A 15,853-nucleotide genomic window follows, 5' to 3' on the forward strand; every position below is an offset into this window, starting at 1 on the left:
CATGAGACGAGAGACACGCGAGACACTGGAATTAGGCACAAGAAGGAACACTCGTGAATGTTTATTCTGCTTGCCCTGTCAGTTATTTAATTTTGACAGCTTGTATCTCCAGCTGGTACATAAAAATGGTACTTGGCACGGAGTAGATTTACTATGAAATATGTCACAAATAAGGAAAGTATATCTGGTTTGTTTTAAAACGACTGACATACCTCCTCCACGATAAGTCGTGAAAGTGATACAGAAACTATAGGTAAAAAAAGAGATGAAATATAAAAATGTTGCATCGTTTATACAATGTCGAACTCTTTCGTTTCATTTCGTTTCGTTTTCTCCGAATCTCCTTCTCTTATGCTCTCTCGCTATCTCGCTAAGTACACTCGCTCACTCACTCACTCACTCGCTGGCTCTGACATTTGTTTACTAGCCCGTAGTCAACCATTTCACACGTATCCCAGGGTAATTGGCAGCGAACAGGCGCCCTCTCACGGACGTATCACAAAGAAAAACAACTGTCAACTTACTGGGTCGACGCAATCCAGAGAATCCCACTGAAATCGTCACCAAATAATCAAAAATCGCGCACGAAACAAACCACCGCACACAGCATCCACATTCCACCATAGGAAATCTGCGACCGCGCCACTGCCGAGATCAAATCACGTCCGCGCGGCGAAAGTAGTGCCGCGCTCGCGAAAACCCCCCACGAATTTCCATGATAAAAATGCTATTCTCGATGCGCATATAGTCGTAATTAAAATTTGTGAACTGACTGTCAAATCATATTAAAATATTTATTAGTGGTTAGTTTCAGAGCGAATATATCAGATGGAGCAATGAGGAAATCAATTAATTTTCCTTATCTGATACATGAGTTGTGCTACATCTCTTATCATCGATTAAATACCACTTAAATTTAACCGATATTTTAAACTGGTCGTTAAACTGCATTATTTGTATAAAAATAATGATATTATTGTGTTTTTGTTATAAATTATCAGTGAATAATTTTTATTTTAAGATGTAAAGTGTTTTTTATTCTTAAATTATTTATATTTGGTAGGAAAGGAAACAAAATTATATTAACTAGGAATTACGTGATAATGTTATTTAAATGGAACAATTGGATAATGAAAGGTTAGTTAAAATAAATAATTACTTTTAATTGTTGAACTGTTAAAGTATATTGCAATGCTTTAAATAAATGTTTCAATAGCACGTAAGACAACATTAATAAAATACTACAAAATAACAAATATGTATATATTAAATATCACAAATACGCAATAAATAACACAATAAATCACGTGTGAATAAAAAAATATGTTTTTACCTCTACTCAGCTTACTGTAATGTGAAACTGCTGGACGTATCACAATGTATTCTAATGAGAAAATATTAATTAACTGAACAGAGAATAGGTACAATAAAGATTCTATAATATTGCACTTTTCTTTCAAACAGAATTACTAAATATCATTTCATCAATTTAACTACGAGAATTATAAAAATCTAACGTGAAATGGTGAAGTCGTTTTAACTTGCGTAGTGATACCGGCGCACGACGTTGCGGAAGTGGCGTCATTCGTATTGCAACATGGCGGACACTAACGAAAGTAAACAGAGTGGCGACTACGAGGATTCGTATGTGGGTGAGTTTTCATAAATATTTTTTATATCCGTCAATTGTGCATCTCTGTGAAAGTGTCTAAACCCAGTGACATAACGAGGAATATATTTAATAAATCCGACCACGCGTCACGCGAGTGCATGTGTCGAAAGTGCCAGATTGTATTGGCACCATCGCACCTGTGTTTTTTTGACGTCTACTCAACCGTCATTCGCTATCTACAACAACGTATTGAATATTCAATAAAAGTTTCGTCTACATTCGTATCATATACGTATTCGTAGAGTGTGAAACTTATAAAATATAAATACAAAATAATGTGAAGGCTGGTGTGTCTCGGCAGGCCTGCATTACCAGCTGTATTTTGCACAATCATTGTCCACCAATGTTCAATGCTTCGTTGCCATTCATACGGACTTGAACAAAGAATTCATTGCATAATATCTAATAATCAATCGTAGAGGTGAATTAATTAAATATCTTGCATCATATGAGAAAATCATTAGAAAACCTGTGTCTTTACATAGGTTATGGTGCGATCGTGCAGTATCTCTGTCAATGTTATGTGGTCCTTGTTTCTTACTCCACTGACATAATAAACTATAAATAGTCGATTACGTGTTACGCATTTATAATCGAGTGAATTAGACGAGATTCTGTCAATGGTTAGGTGGACGTAGCCTTGGCGCATGGTCTTCAAGTGCTGCCTTCTGACGGGACAATCTGGTACATAGCCCGAGGAAATTGCGAGGGAACTTCAAGTCGTTATTCTCGAGCAACCTTTTTTCCCCTTGCTTTTACGTGCGTGCTCCGACGATTATTCAGGAAGGTTACCGACAGTTCATCACGTACTTGCGCATTCGTTTCCTCATATCCATTAAAACTGCTTTATGGAACAAATGCCCGTTAAAACTTCATTTTCATGTACATGAGTCCGAATACTCATTTAACTTCAACAATTTTATATAGCACGTATCCTTAAAAGGATATACATATAAATATCTCTATTTACACGATACAGATAAATTATTATTCCACGCATATTAACATAATCAATAGAATAATAAACATTTTTAAAGAAGGACGAAATTAATGTATTTAAAATCTCACGAATAAGTATTACTCTGCAGCGATCCAATTTTACTTTCACCAATTTGTCAAGTTAGGTTTTTACTAATGCTACGTGACGTTTGAATTATTCTAGATTGAGAAATCGATGAACTTTGAATTCTGATTAATGCACAGTCACCAGTTTTCGCATTCATCAAAGTGTTGTGTATAATTCACCTACAATTTGCTCCACATATATAGTTAGATGCAAGTCAAGGCATGAAGTCCAGAGAAACGGAAAACGTAGGTGGGGGATTAGAATGGCGATTCGTTACGAAGTCAAATCACGTTTTCATCATGTTCGCTGCTATAGGAAGATCGGATTATCGAACGTAGTAACTTTACCTCACTATCGACAAATATTCTAAGCATGCCTCGGGTGTGTAGTCACGATACAATTTGGCTCTAAGCACAATCGCATATTTCCATCTGAGTACCTTCTCAACGGGGCGACGCAGATCAAAGCGACGTTTTCACACATAGACACGGTATTAATAATACGTACACGTGATCTCTTGTGTGCATAGCCGCCTAGTATAATTTCTAAGGGAAACTCACGTCCGCCACCTTTTCAGAGCGGCGTGTCTGCGAAAATTATTTTTCACATTTCATTCCGACGGAATACGATCAAAGGAACGAAAAATAATCAAGGCAATTTTTTTATCCACCCGTCCTGCTTGCAAAGAGGAGAGTAGACTCACGCAAAACACAAAAAAGCTAACGGAAAGAGAAATTAAATTTAAAAAAAAAAGTACAGAAGACAAACATAGACGAGACGATTATAATTACTCGCGGTAACAAATCTTACATAAGCCGTTACGTGTCTGATAGACACGCGCAACCCACGCAAGTAGCCATGTTACGTCACGAAACATTTTAAAATAAATTTACGTAAAGTCGAGCACGTTTTTAAAATTACCGACTCCCAGAGTACGTCTTCAAGATGCAAATCGTTTCTCCGCCAGATGGCACTGTCAGGCAAGTGCAATAAGGACGCAAATCAAAGTCACGTCTTTTCGTGGCGCGGGAAACAGAAAAAAAAGAAGAAAGTAAACCAACTGCTGTCTCGACGCAGTGAAAAACGTATTGACGGCGTACGAGTGAATCGTGGGGACCGATATTGTGTTTCGTTATTCTTCTTTAAAGTACAGATTTCCCGAACCGTACCGCCGTGTTCGCGTCTGACAATCGAGAGAATGGTTAAAAATATATTAGTACCCCTTTTAGAAAATTAACTTGAACCTCCGCGTTACTCTTTCTCTCGGCATGTTTTTCAAGCTGTAACCGGTGCAACGAAAACTGCACAATTTTCATTTTCTAACCAGCACCCATCCTGCACACATCATTCAGCTTCCTCGTTTTCTCTGGCGAACTGGACAGATGCGCAGAATACGGAGTACACTGAAATACGCAGAGGGTCGCTTTAAAGGGCGAGAGGAGGGTTTCTACGTAAAGGGAACAAGTTCACAGGGGGATGCAGAATTTATTCAGCAGGGTAATTAGTATGGTCCTAAGCGGGAATGGCTAGGACAAGAGAGGAGACGACGGAGGAGAACGAGGCAGAGTAAAGAGAAAGGGACGGAGAGCTGTGGATTCCATTTCATTCTCCCCTCGGAATCTAATCTAATTTCCGAAATTAAAAATATCAAAGGAAAAAATATTCGTTCTGCTCATTTAACCGGGACCATCGGGGGCGTGCTTCAGGAAAGCGCAGAAATAATGCGAATGGCTACGTTTCTCCCTTTCTTTATTTCTCTTTCTCCTTCTCTCTCTCTCTCTCTCTCTCTCTCTCTCTCGTGAATTATTTCAGTACATTTTTTAAACAGCAGATCGCATTAATCCTCGCAGATATACCCGACATCGCGGAATCCTCCGCGGATCTTCGCCTATCGCTTCTGCGCACAGTCGTATATCCGACTTTTTGTCCGTCTTCACATTTTCCTCTCTAAAAGCCGAGCAATAAAATTTAGCCAGCCAACATCCATTTCTTACCCGTATTATCAATAACATAGAAGAACACCTGTCGCCCTCCCTTCCCCTCCCTCTTTTCCCCTCCCTGACAATATCATCTCACGCAAAATTATCCGCGATCTTATAATAACTATAGACACTGATTGAATCCCACTTGATTTATGCTAGTAAAACAGAAAGTATCCTCTATCCACCTTACACGTTTATCACGTGAAATTTTGTATATACTCCAAGAACTCATCTAGCTGCTTATCTAGTCTTCCAGTTTGCTGTACGAAATCTTTGTAAAAAGTACCACGGTATCTCGTTCCTCGTTATCACTGTCGTGGTATACCACCTAACTCCAGCCCTCAAATCGATTCAAGTTCTACGAATCGTCCCAAGCGCGGCAGTGTAATTTCGATTAAAGCGAATAACAAGAAAACAATCTCGCAAGACGATTCCGATAATGATTATGCTACGTCGGTGAAAGCTATTTGAAAGCAATCGTCACTATGTCAATTCTGAGACGTGCCAATAGCATCGGAACGACTTGGGATACCTCATTATGACATTTGTATATATCTCCCTCACCCTCTTTCTATGTTCGTTTTTCTTTATATGGCTTTATTCTCTTTCCCTTCTATCTCTCTTTCTCTCCACCGTGCCTCCTTCTACTGTAATCTCCCTAATAGTTTCAACTCTCTGTAAATGCACCTGTATAGATGGATATAACCCACTCACCCAGTACTCCCTCACTAATTAAACTTGTATTACTCACTCAAATGAATCTGGAACCAATCAATCGTGAGTCGTGAATTACGATTCAAGCAGTCAACTAAAAATACTGGATGGTTCATAATTTAATTTTCCATCGCGGCCCCGATTGCCGAACGAATCGCGTGCTAATACGGAACGCGACCGATCGGGATTTCATTATCTTCCCCTATCACTTCCTTTTTTGGTCCTGATTTTTTATCTTCTGGCATCGACATAACTGGTTTCAAAAAAAAAAAAAGCGAATAACTCATCGTCTGCGCGTTCAGCTCTCTATAAATATTTTCACTTATCAGCTCACGATTCACTTCCTCCCTGGAGCTCCAAGGATATCGATAAATTTCATGGCTTTATAACATTTTGAGATCTGGAACGTTTTCAAAGCGATCTGCGTAGTGGCTCGGGCACGTATCCGCTGCTAGTAAACGATCATTGCCGAACACGAGGATAGATCTTTGCGAGCAGCAGTCACGGAAAAGGAGATGGTGGAACGTGCCATTGCAAACTCATAACCGACCTGCATATACCGTCGGCGTATACTTGGCGAATTTATAACGATTGAGAAAAATATAAATGATGCTCATCGAGCGAAGTAGAACCCACGCGGAATTAACAATATCTACTCTTCGTATACTATTCGTATACTAGATGCAGCAACCAGCTCACAGTGGAAAGGTAGTTCTCGAAATGAACTTCGTTAGTCATGAAATATAAATCAGAGCGACGTTACTACGGATAGTATGTTAAATAAATATATGCAGAAATTGTATCAAATAAGCATCGGTAGCGTCGCGACGCATCTTAGTCACTTCAACGTACTCACGTTCTCCTCCTATAAATACGTTCTTAAATCTCGGCTGTTTTCATAATGAGTCTTAATTTTCGTGTACTTTTGTCACACCGAATATGCAGCTCACGCGCATGCGCAGACGCAATTTCGCCAGAGGTCATATCCTAGACCGTCGTTTGTCCGAATGATCGCAAACTTACCATTCTTCCAGTTGAGGATCAACTAGAGGATCAACCTATGTACTGAGTATCTATCCCAGTGCAAACTATTTCGGCCGAGGAATTTGACGGTGAGGCGGCCAGGCAAACAGCTGTTTTACAGGAAACGTAAAAATACATTGACGCTAAGATTTGTACTGTAAGACGCAATTTGAAATGCTGCTCTCTTATTGGTACATAGTCGGACACTTCTGCCATACGCAGTTCTTCAACTTTTTTTTTCTCTCTCTCGAAATGGTACACCTGGACCACATGGCATCCTTACTCCTGTCTTTGCCTGTAACTCTCAGGTTTTACATATGTATATCTTAATGTGACAGACAACTCGTTTAAAATGATACAACCTGCCGTTCGTCAGCGTAGATTGAATTTATACGAAATTCAATGTCGTATGTTTTTCATGGCAATCAAGAAGCATCCGGCGTCGTCAAAGGGAAATAAAGTGGTACCGCGATTTTCTTATTACGTACGTAAGAGGGCACTGCATGCACCCTTTAATTTTCTTCGTTATAAAGTTCATCGTAGATGGAGCCTCGGGTGATATTCTTATGCACTCGTGCTTGTCGAATCACGAGACGGGATATTCACGATGCCGAGACGGCTTCGCCAGTATTCACTGATCGTGGGATGCTGCCAACTCTTTAACACCGTTAACTATAGACAACGCAACGTCAGGGTATTTCTGGGACCCGACGCGTTCTCTACTTAGTCCGCGTTGAGGCTAAGCTGTCTCCTCTCGTACCGAAGTGCGAGCCGAGCAGCTCCCAGAATTCGAGTTCTCCCCGGACGAGCAGTCGAACGATTGTCGCCGGCCGCGAATTCTAATCATATGTGAATCAGGTGGATAACTAAGAGAGAAGCATGAGTGAAAAGCGAAGACCGAGCCGGAAGCGACTCGAGGAGTCGGGCAGATCTGAAAAGTCTAAGGAAGTCAGAAGAAGGCCGAAGACTGACGTCAGAATCGGGTCCAGTGATGATTTTCAACCTGAGATAGGTGCGCTTTCAAATAGAAAAAATTCCATTATACGTTACGTTTCGTGAATAAATTCGAGTCTGAAAAAATTCACACGTCGCGTCCGTTGTGTATCGATTCGTATCGATGTTGTGTTTCGGTGCAGATTATTGTGCTGCTTTCACAAGCTCAAGTCAAATTTTTTTTGTTTTCCTCTTCCTGTTATCTTTACGCGATACTCGTCTATATTTAAGCTGTGAGTGTCAGGTCCGCGAGTGACCAGCTGGCCGTAGCACAGTTTTTCTTTTAAAGTGGGTCGCCCAAATACGACGTGCAAGGAGCAGCAGGGCTAAATGTCTCGTTAAAAAATTTGCTTTCAGCCACAAAAGCACCGATGACATCGCTAGACGAGAATGTGAACCGTATACATCGGGAGAATAAGACGGCCGTGAACGCCGGTGAGTTAATTCCGTAAATGTTTCTCGTCGTTTGTTTTGTCTGTCTCCCGTACGGCCACCCGCCATCATTGTACCACCCAGCAACACGTAAATACCTGATCGCGTTACAGGAAAATCTTTAAGGCGCTTTATACCTTTCGTGATATCCAAAAGGACGCTTGTCATAAGACGTCGTGCAACTTTCGCACACTTACCCTGCCCGTAGGAACGTGTACGCTCTCGGTCGTCCTTCTCTCGAGTTTTCACTCCGGTTGAAAAAGAAGAGGACACGAGAGAATCAAATGGAATTGAAAATATACGCGGACTGTGGGAAAGGATCGGCTTGCATTCTGGGTAGGTGTGAGAGGATGCGCGTTTTCCTCGACGAATTTCACTCAAGGAGCCTCGAAGACGTCTGACCGGAAAGACTTCTTGACGCTGCCATCCGCACTGCGACGGAACTGAGATACCCATTCGTATCTTTGTCGTTCAACTTGACGACCGACATTGTTCATCCGACTGTACGGAACTTGATTTCCCTTTCGAACGACGCCTTTTAGAACGACTTGCTTTTGCTAATGGCATTCATAATGCGCTGTGCTACCGCCACCGGGAACTTTACTATTCATGAAAACGAATCGTCCTGATGCCTGAGTTAGCATCGGATCCCACTCATCCTTTCACCTTGACGCTGAAAATGAGACTAGAAGCATTCTGCGCGGTTATAATTGGCCGCGTTTTCACGTAATATGTAATAGCTAACGGCAGCTACCTTCAAGGCGTTTCACTGTCTAGGATATAGATTCGAATATTATATATATATATATGTATATATATAGCCACTTCTCTTTGCCACTACACATGATATCTAATTGGCTCTCCATTTTGCGCACTTGATGCACTTCTCTATTGACTTTTTCCTTTTTCGCGCGATTCCCTTCTGCTAACGATGCGGTTACGAAATATCTTCACTATTCCGTCGAGCAGACGCGCCATTTTTCGACGTAACGGAGCTTCTTTGAAATTATACAGAAAATCACGGCAGACTTGAATTACCTGAGATACGTGACCTTTTAAATTTACTTATTATGATTTACTTGTCCATCTCTTACATTTTCTCTTGGATGCCTTAAGCGTATCAAGTTTATACGGGTCAGCGTATTACGTGCTTCGTGATCCTTTGCGATGCTGATTCGCTAGCTCTCTCTCTCTCTCTCTCTCTCTCTCTCTCTCTCTCTCTCTCTCTCTCTCTCTCTCTCTTTTACTCTTTTATTGGACCCTGCCTTCGAAGCATATCTCACTACCGTGTTTTGCATGTAATAAGTAACGGAGTCATCGTCTACGTCGGTACGAACGTCCCATGTCAACGGTCAAGGTTCGTACAACGTCACGATGGACTCGAGAGAGCGTAAAGTCCGGCTGTCCAAAAATTATTTTTCTTTGACCTCACTCACACCCCGTAGAATACGAGTGCAAAAAATAGTGTGCGAGTAGAAGCTAATAATTTCTCAAAGATCTTCGTTGTTACGTATAACATAAGAAATAAATATATCCTGTGATATTTTTATTTTTCGCACGTGTCCCGCCCTCTGAAAGCGCTGACCTCTCGCGATCTTCTCTTTGGCATTGAGAGATTCCTACACTCTCGATTCGCGTCGTTGAGAAAATTTATTTTATCCACTTACGTATTCAGAATCGCATCGTGTACCACGTGCTCGTGCGTGTGCGTTTTCCCACGTTCCTGTCGAGCGAATAAACGCGAGGAATGGGAAATGCTCCTTACAGCATCACCTTCGTTTATGCTCTAGAGCGAGAGAGATATCAGCTCGCCTACGTGTACTTGTTTCCGTTCTAAGGACGTCGTTTTGATTAACGTTATCTTTAATTGTGACGTTAGAGATTGCGCAAGATTATTAATGAGACTGTGCTCCGTTCGCTTTGACAAGTTTATGAATGAGAATGTTAATTTAAGCCTATACGAAGATAGTTCCTTGAGCGTATCTTTATGTAATTTATTATATTTTCTTATTCATATTTATGCAACGTCGACTTGGGTATCCACAGATTACAGTGTTCGTTATCGCTCCCAACCTTGTGTACTTGACATTAAACTTATGCAGTTTTATGTATTCTAGGCTTTTTCTGATTGTGCCAATCCTTGAATTTTTGGTATAACGCGAAATTCTGGTTTTTCGCATTGTTAATGTAGATAAAACTTTGTCTTTTGATTCAGGGCAGCTGAGAGGACGAGAGAGGATAGAAAGACTTCCACCGATGGACGACGACAGTGGAGATAACAGAAGCTCAGGACGACCTGTTCAGGTTGTTCTTGCCCACCCTGATCATACCTTTGAATTGGACGAGGAAGCCCTGGCGGAAATTCTTCTTCAGGATGAGATTAAGGATCGCAGTGTCGTCGTGGTGTCTGTTGCAGGAGCCTTTAGGAAGGGCAAGAGCTTCCTTCTCGATTTCTTCCTTCGATATATGAATAGCCAGGTGTGTTTTTTGTCCTATTCTTTTTGTAATTAATGATATTGTTCTAGAACTGCTGTTGCACGTGCGAATACGAAAGCTCGTCTGACGTTATATGGAATCGATTGAACAATTTAGATTACACTAGAGAACGAATCGAATCGTTTGAACGATTTGGATTACATTACGGAATAGTAATTACTGGAGAATTTTTTGTTTATGTCGTATTTAGTAATTAGAACGGTATTGGGATTTCCTTTGTCTTCTCATAGAAGAGAATTAAACGTTTATTTGTTATTTGCTTACAATTTACAAATGCACTCTGAGTGCGAGAATCGTCGCCAATGCAGGAGGTACAATGAAATTGGGTGTTTGAATTTAATTTATAACTTTATTTGCCGTTTAGGTATGTAATTGCTGTTTACTATTAACTGCCCCATTGTTATGACATGTTTATATATAGCATTTACCTACATTGCATTGGCATACTTATTTGTCGAATGTAGATAAATGTAGTTTATACAGTCGACTGTATCCGTTCACAGTGTAGTGTAAAGCTTGTAAAATATGTCATATATAATTTTATAACAGATCCGCAATTCGAATGATAAAATATCAAAAATATACGTGCTGCGTGCATTTCATTCAATAGCGTATATGGATTTTTGTATTCTATGCGGAAATCACATTCTATCAGGAGAAGTGGAAATATCCGCCGGATGTTAAATATTACTATGACTAGCTAATTTAATTGGACTACAACTTTACAGTTTATATATTTCGAAGCAACTTGTTACCGTTATTATATTTATGCGTACATTACATGTAGATGTTAATCGCTAAATAAAATGAATTTTTTGTTTCATGTAACCGGCCTTACTACATGGAAAATCAAATCAACAAACGCAGTATGGAGAAACGGGGAGTCGCGACAATTGGTTGGGCAGCGACGATGAGCCTCTGAGCGGTTTTTCTTGGAGAGGTGGATCCGAGAGAGACACGACGGGGATCTTAATGTGGTCTAAAGTTTTTCCTGGCACTTTATCAAATGGAGAAAAGGTCGCTATCATCCTCATGGACACGCAGGGTGCTTTCGACAGTCAATCAACTGTCAGAGACTGTGCGACTGTGTTTGCTTTGAGTACGATGCTGTCCTCGGTGCAAATTTTCAATCTGTCCCAAAATATTCAAGAAGACGATCTTCAACACTTGCAACTATTTACGGAGTACGGTAGACTGGCCCTTGAAAAATCTGGCAGCACACCCTTCCAGAGGTTACAGTTCCTCGTACGGGATTGGAGCTATCCTTATGAGGCTGATTACGGTGCCGATGGTGGCAAGAAGATTCTCAGCAGAAGATTAGAGATATCAGACAGACAACATCCTGAGTTGCAGAGTCTTAGAAAACACATTAAATCTTGTTTCTCGGATATATCCTGCTTCCTCCTGCCACATCCAGGGTTGAAGATCGCCACGAATCCAAAATTCGACGGTAGATTATCAGAAATTGAGGCGGAGTTCAAAAAGCAACTGGAAACTCTTGTACCGATGTTACTAGCTCCACGGAATTTAGTTACAAAGAAAATTGATGGCCAAGTAGTAAAGGCGAAAGAGTTATTGGAGTACTTTAAAAGCTACATCAAAATTTATAAAGGAGACGAACTTCCGGAACCAAAGAGCATGCTTGTGGTAAATATCAGTACCTCGTTTCCCGTACTCTCACTGATATTCACTTTGTACCGTATATACGCGCGTCACAATTACTATTTTTTTTTTAATACCATAATGATACAATAACTGCTATAAACTTTTTCGAAACAGGCGACTGCAGAAGCCAATAATTTATCCGCAGTGGCCGAGGCAAAGGATCTTTATATGCAGATGATGGAATGCGTTTGCGGTGGAGCCAAACCGTTTTTAGCGACTGCTCACCTGGAGTCAGAACATCATCGATGCGTGGACAAGGCGCTTTATCAATTTCAAAATAAACGAAAAATGGGAGGCGATGCGTTCAGCCAGACGTATCTAGAGAAATTACAAAAAGTACGTACCATATCACCATATATAGCTGTATCACTGTATAATCATACAAACTGATTCATTCAACACATTTTTTAACAGGACATGGACGAAGCATATTTGCAGTTCAAGGCGCACAACGAGAGTAAAAATATTTTTAAGGCTGCGCGAACACCAGCAGTGTTTTTCGCCATTGCCGTCACAATGTATATCCTATCAGGAATATTTGGTCTTGTCGGTTTATACACCTTCTCAAATATATGCAACCTTATTATGGGTATTGGACTACTTACCCTTGTACTCTGGGCATACATTAGGTCAGTAACGCAATTTACATCAGAACATACAAATTCTGGCGTCCTTTCATGCGCGACGCATTTACGTGTCTCATGATTATTCTTAACACTTTTTTTGCACTTACAGGTACAGTGGAGAATTCCGAGAGCTTGGCACACAGATAGACGAGTTAGCTAGCGGAATATGGGAAAATGTGAGTACCTTTATGCATCTTGTACTGGCAATACGCTCGCATAGAAACCACCTTAACTTGAACATCCACGGCTTTCATACTGCATATTCAATGATACGCTTCAAGTACTTTCATTACACGATATTCTATATTGAGAAAATCGTGCATATTTTGCTTTGAGTCGAACGTTCACTTTATTCATATTGGCTCGAATACTAGAAAAGCAAAGTAACAAATTGAATCGTATTGCTTAAAGAATTCGTGCGATATGTTCTCTACTCTCATTTCAATAATGTCGAATAGCAATCTCATACCGTACAGAATGTTGAGAGGATATCTTATAACATCTTAATCTCATTAGAACACAAATACATATCTGTTGATGATTGATAACAAAGTAAATAATATTGTAGGTCTTAATGCGAATGTCATTCCGATGTTATAGTATTTAAGTCCCGACTAATATATAGATCTTTTTTTCTATTCCAACAGGCCTGGCTATGCGCGCGCCTCATTCACAAACTGAGATACCTTATCCTATCCATTTTTGTTACTTTACTCGCAGTTCCCACTTTCACGCTTATCCACACCTATATGCGCAAGCATCGCTACATCTGATCACACGCTTCCCTCTCCCTATACTTACTTATGATTTATCTTACTTTCAGATTAAGTTTTTACGAATGATTCTGAATACCCTTAAATTTGTTAACGATGCTATTTCCACGTACAATTGCGTTTCGTAAGTTCCTTCATATCGCTCCGTCTTTTTGTTGCCTTGCACTTTACGTTCTGTTTCACTGTCTCTTTGTTCTCTAATATACGCTGCGTATTAAAATGGGATCGAGGGTCAGAAAGGTATGATGGTTTGAGCATGATTCGTACATAAATCAGTTATGAATTAAATTATTAATTTATCTTGAAAAGAATAAAAAGAGAAATATTGTCCTCGTACAAAATTTCCAAGGCACCTTTCCCATAGAATAATCTAAATGACAAGCAGCACGAATAATTCGTTCAGTTTATATTGTAATAGAAGATTAGAAATCGTCTACGCCTACTATATATGTAGATTGCGATTAGTATCGGTATTACGTGCTGGTGTAATAAGGAATGCACGATCTGGATTTTCTCCATCCTCAATACTTAACGCAAGTAATGTATCTTTTCTTCTGTTTAGTTCATGAAGCCGGTGTATCAGCAATTTGTGGAGAAATCAGTGTCTGTGGCGGTGGCGCAGGCTGCTGAAATGGCAACGAACACCACAATGAATGCCACTGTCACTGCCAACGGCAAGGCTAAACTGTCATAATAGTCATTCCCTCCATAATCCTCGGTCGCTCTTATTCTTTGCCTTTGCCTATCTTATAAAAGTGTCTTCTTGAAGCATAGCGCAATAACGGTACGCTAACCGATATCAATAAACACTTTTGGCACGAGTATATTCCTGAGTCAGTTGCTTCTTTTTTACGTGTTTATTCTTAAAACAAATAATTTCTTTTGGCAAATGAATACGCGTGTAGTTACGGTATAATGGAGCTGAGATGATAGCGAATGCATGTACAGTATATCCTGATTACGAATCAGTGTTAGATTGTTGAAAGTCATGGTTATTATTATTACTGTGTCTATGGTCATATTATATTGTTATAGAAATAAACTCTTATATGAATAAGTAATATTTCTCATGATAGTGCGATCCAAAAGTTTTTGTCCACGCGTACAATGATTTCTTGCCCGAAATACAATGAAAGGAAAAATTGTGCGTTACAAGAAGCTTTTCCAGACAAGATCCGATAAATGTTTGTGATAAATTTATACTGTGCTCATTGAAAAATTTGTATGGATAGTTGCTCACTTCCTTAGGCGACTAGTGTAATTTTGCGAAGGAAATTTATTAATAAATGATGCGTGATACCTGTCGAGTGAATGCAGACGGCTATGCGCGTCAGGAAACTTTGGGCCGAACTGTTTCTAGTTATTATATTATATCACACGTTATATTTGTATTTTTTTCTTTCTTTTAAATTGTTTTCAAGACTTTTTTTACTGTAACCATGTCGATGAAGTTCAGATTATCCTTTTGCCAGAAATTTCCTATATTGATTAATGTACTGAATTACTTTTAGTAACAAAAAAAAAAGATAAGGCTATGCAAATGTCGTGAGGTCTTTACATTTTACGATTTCTCAGGGTTTTGCATAAGGTAGTATACAGGGTGGGCTTGAACAGCACATCCCGTGAAGTCATGCCATATTATCGTATACTATTAATCATTTCGATGCTCCCTGCAATTTGAGTTCAATTTTTCATCAGAATCTAATTATTGACTTTACTATATCTTGCCGCTGTGAATAACAATATTAGCGATTTTTTTCAATTCCATTAAATAATAATAAGATTTATTAACAAGTTAGTGTACTTATATTATAGATTTAATTATAGTTTGCATACAGTCTTAATTTCTGGGTATAATTCAAGGATATAATTTAACTCATGTATAGAGAGTTTAACTGTGTTTAAAGAAATGTAGGGTCTCATTAGAATCTAATTAATCGAATAGGAAACCGAATTCACTTATGCAGCTGAACGCTAATGGATTACGATGATTTACTAAAGACGTTTTTTTTCAACTACAATAGAGCCAAACGCGATACTAAGGTGATGGTTTTCGCTGGCAATTGTGGGTTGCCCAATAATTGTGTATTCTGTTGTAAATTATTTAAAATAAAGCTATTACTATTCTGTACTATAAAAGGATAATAATTGAAGAGTATGCATAGCCTTCAACAAATGTCACACGTAGTTTTATTCATTAAACATTTCTGAATACTTACGTTCATATGATGCATAAGAATGATATCGAACAATTCATGTAGCACATACTAAAAAAGCTATACGTAAATACATTACCAATGACAGTTTCGAAAATAATAAAAAATATATGCCACGTATTCTTCGTTAGGTTTTTAACTTTTCTTATGCTTTTCCACAACAAAGTTATAATGATAAGGCGCCCCAGATTTATC

General features: G+C 39.3%; 2 protein-coding genes across 8 annotated transcripts in view; one reads left to right on the forward strand and one right to left on the reverse strand.

Annotated features, from left to right (window-relative positions):
- The window catches only part of LOC107270878 (sal-like protein 1), a gene marked incomplete at its 3' end in the record, with an annotated part of 232,313 nt that extends 231,673 nt beyond the window's left edge, over nucleotides 1–640 (reverse strand). Inside the window, 1 exon segment of the mRNA XM_015746300.2 lies at nucleotides 525–640. Within this exon segment, the coding sequence (XP_015601786.1) occupies nucleotides 525–624 (100 nt within the window).
- Nucleotides 641–1,495: 855 nt separating this feature from the next.
- Nucleotides 1,496–15,581, forward strand: LOC107270859 (atlastin). 7 transcript variants are annotated; one of them, XR_003060684.1, is made up of 9 exons: nucleotides 7,012–7,469; nucleotides 7,808–7,885; nucleotides 10,098–10,360; nucleotides 11,246–12,025; nucleotides 12,158–12,379; nucleotides 12,458–12,672; nucleotides 12,779–12,845; nucleotides 13,493–13,682; nucleotides 14,005–15,581. XR_003060684.1 is itself a non-coding variant. In XM_015746253.2 (9 exons), exons 1-9 carry the CDS (start codon nucleotides 7,337–7,339, stop codon nucleotides 14,009–14,011), a joined length of 1,839 nt encoding a protein of 612 aa, XP_015601739.1. In that variant the 5' UTR covers nucleotides 7,012–7,336; the 3' UTR covers nucleotides 14,012–14,090. The 7 variants fall into 7 exon arrangements, 6 of the variants coding, with proteins under 6 accessions (XP_015601742.1, XP_015601740.1, XP_024943923.1 ...); XM_015746253.2 differs by having other exon boundaries at nucleotides 13,493–13,566; nucleotides 14,005–14,090; XM_015746254.2 differs by lacking the exons at nucleotides 7,012–7,469; nucleotides 13,493–13,682 and adding an exon at nucleotides 1,506–1,652 and having other exon boundaries at nucleotides 14,005–14,266.
- Nucleotides 15,582–15,853: the final 272 nt, after the last annotated feature.

This window comes from Cephus cinctus, unplaced genomic scaffold (assembly GCF_000341935.2).
Source record: "Cephus cinctus unplaced genomic scaffold, Ccin1 Ccin1_scaffold0847, whole genome shotgun sequence".
Classification (NCBI taxonomy): Eukaryota; Metazoa; Arthropoda; class Insecta; order Hymenoptera; family Cephidae; genus Cephus; species Cephus cinctus.